Raw genomic sequence first — 2,626 nt, 5'->3', positions numbered from 1 at the left:
ACGCTCTATAAATAAAATGCATTATTATTTTTACTTGTGGTGATTTTACTTGCAAAGCATTCATTCACCGAGTGTAGCTGACGTCAACTCCCCAACTCTCCACTCTCTACCAGACAGCGGTGAAGAGGATCATTGCAAAATCAAGTACAACAAAAGCAACAATAATAAATGACTCGAAAACAAGATCAGGGGTCAAAAAAGGCGTTTGTTTCATGTACTCACTGGGAGAGAATAACATTTTGTCGTTGCACTCCTCATCAGTACAGGAGCAGAAGTGAGCCATTCCACTCGTTGTGTTTTTCTCCTTCATCACACAGGTGGAGCTGTTGTAGTCTTCCAGCATAACACCATAGAGCGGCTTGGACGGGTCATGACACAGGGTTTCAATGGAGAAGCCTGTCTCATTCTTCCTCCTAACAGACAGACAGAGCACAGATGTAATTGTTAAAACTATATATATATATATATAAACCTATTAAGTGAATCACATCTAAGAGTTAAAGGCAGTTTTCTACTCTCAGGTACCTACCAGATGGAGACACAGACCTCGTTGCTGTCGTCACAGATGGATGTGATGGAGCAGTTGGACATGCAGGTCCCAGTACCACTGCAGGAGGACAGCTCCAGATCACAGAACATACAGAGCTGACTCATAGGGTATAAAGGGGGCATACCTGCAGAACACACACATACACACAGTACATCATGATTCAGGCAAGTTCTGTTATCAGCAATGTAATGGCAGTTCTTGCTCTGGCCAGAGGTAGAAATATGTTGACAGGTTGATGAATATATATAGCAAGGGAAACTATTTGTGTGACTGATCTGTAACATGACCTCAATAGTAAGTCCATGTGTGTCACAGAACGAAAGAGAGTAAAAATGTCTACCTCTACACAGGAAGTAGCGATTTTTATTTCTTACATTGCCATGAAACTTGCTGAGCCCATTAATGCTAATTAAAGCTTAAGCTTGGGATCCAAGTTATACACAAAGTCGCCAATTGGATGGAAGTTGTGTGCATCATGTCAAACAAATCAGAGAAGATTATTGTAAACTAATTCTCAAGGGAAAGATTTGACCTAGTATATATGATATTCTAAACTATATACTGTAAAGCACACAGTGGGTTGGAACAACAGTAAAGCATTAGCTACCCGGGTGTCACTAGGTCTGGACCAACAACATAATTATAAAATAGGCTCAGACTTAGAAATGGAAATGACCTTTCCTCTCATTGTTGGAACTTCTCCTCATGGCAACTAAGCCATTGATCTTTTGTTCCCATTATCCTCTTTGGGTCTGAAAAACAACCACTTCCTGTCTCTACACTCAGAAATGCGGTACATTCCGCCTGAAGATTCAATGTACAGTATTGACTGGTTACCGTAGTCTGTGACCTATGATGTCATTGCAATAAAACCAGAACTCTATGTTCCCTATGCTTCGACATAGCTCCAGTGTTCACAGCCGGCAGAGCGCAGCAACGGCCTGCTGGAAGCCCGCCACCGCAGACCAGTGCCGCATCTGATGACTCTAAAAATGGGACTCTTTCATTTTAACATTAAATACGCAAGCGCTTCCCTAAAAGACTTCATATAACCAGAGCGAGCAGCAGTTAGCCACGAGCTAACGGGATTCTGCAAGCTAACAAATATACTGGTGTCCTCTGCTTTGTACACAGCTTACTGACATGCAACAACTACCACGATTCAACTGGTTGTCAGTGCAACAATAAAGACAGCAGCCTGCTTTCCTTCACCTCAAAGGTATGTGCCAGCTAAGCTAACAAGCGCTCAGTTCAGTAGCATTTTCATTCACAGCTAGGTAAGTTATGTGTTGTTTGGTTTGCGAAAAGAGCAAATAACTATAAATATAAAGATAAGATAAAAAAAGTATGTAAAATTAAATCTATAGGCCTATAGCCTATGCATGTCGGGAATCAACATGGTCCATGCCTGCCAACCCTACCGATTTGGGCGGTAGTCTACCGCTTTTGACATGTTTCTACCACCTACCGACTTAGCTGGCTTTCCCTACCGATTTTCAATCTTCCCAAACTATAACAAATAAAAATGACACTCCATAGACACTGGACTCGACTTTTGGTGGACATCGTTTGCAGCGTGATCGCCTCATACAAACAGTCCTCTGTGTTTCTGAAAGAGAAACAACGTGCAACGTCCTTTCCTCTGCACCCCCGGGGCTGATGGGTAATCACTCCCAAATGAGTTTAAGGGAACAGAGACGAGGCATTTGAGTCCTGCAGGATTTCCCCGTTAGTATCAGTGTCTCGAAAACACATGTTGGAGACTGAAAGACATCCAGTGTTTGGTATTTTCCTGAAGCATCCTTCACCTACAGTGTCTCAACTGAAAGAGGACCACAAACGCACACAAAATATAATACCATTTTGAGATTTGGGGATATTTATCTCCCATTCTTTCACTTTTTCTGACATTTTCAACACCAAACCTGTCGTTAATGTCTCTGTTTAGTGAACTACAGCAATTTGAAAGCCTGTACATTATTTATATCAGACTTTATCAGTAGAAAAATGCAGGAAATTACTTTTTTAATGCAGTATTTGCTGATTTATGGCGCAACACAAAGATATTTCGCTCTG

At 41.6% G+C, this 2,626-nt stretch overlaps 1 protein-coding gene across 1 annotated transcript; it reads right to left on the bottom strand.

The window, feature by feature from the left end:
• Positions 1 to 222: 222 nt before the first annotated feature.
• On the bottom strand, positions 223 to 2,375 carry LOC104951298 (TGF-beta receptor type-2-like; the record flags this gene model as incomplete). The annotated part of the gene is made up of 4 exons (XM_010777930.1): positions 2,359 to 2,375; positions 2,019 to 2,185; positions 530 to 674; positions 223 to 413 (listed from the first exon to the last, which is right to left on the bottom strand). Coding segments are annotated over exons 3-4 (334 nt in total), but the record flags the coding sequence as incomplete, so codon positions are not given.
• Between the last annotated feature and the right edge of the window lie 251 nt (positions 2,376 to 2,626).

The sequence above is a fragment of the Notothenia coriiceps genome, unplaced genomic scaffold, assembly GCF_000735185.1.
Source record: "Notothenia coriiceps isolate Sejong01 unplaced genomic scaffold, NC01 NC01_scaffold00018897, whole genome shotgun sequence".
NCBI classification, from domain to species: domain Eukaryota; kingdom Metazoa; phylum Chordata; class Actinopteri; order Perciformes; family Nototheniidae; genus Notothenia; species Notothenia coriiceps.
Note: the sequence above shows the minus strand (reverse complement) of the source record. Positions and strands in the feature narration are given on the sequence as shown.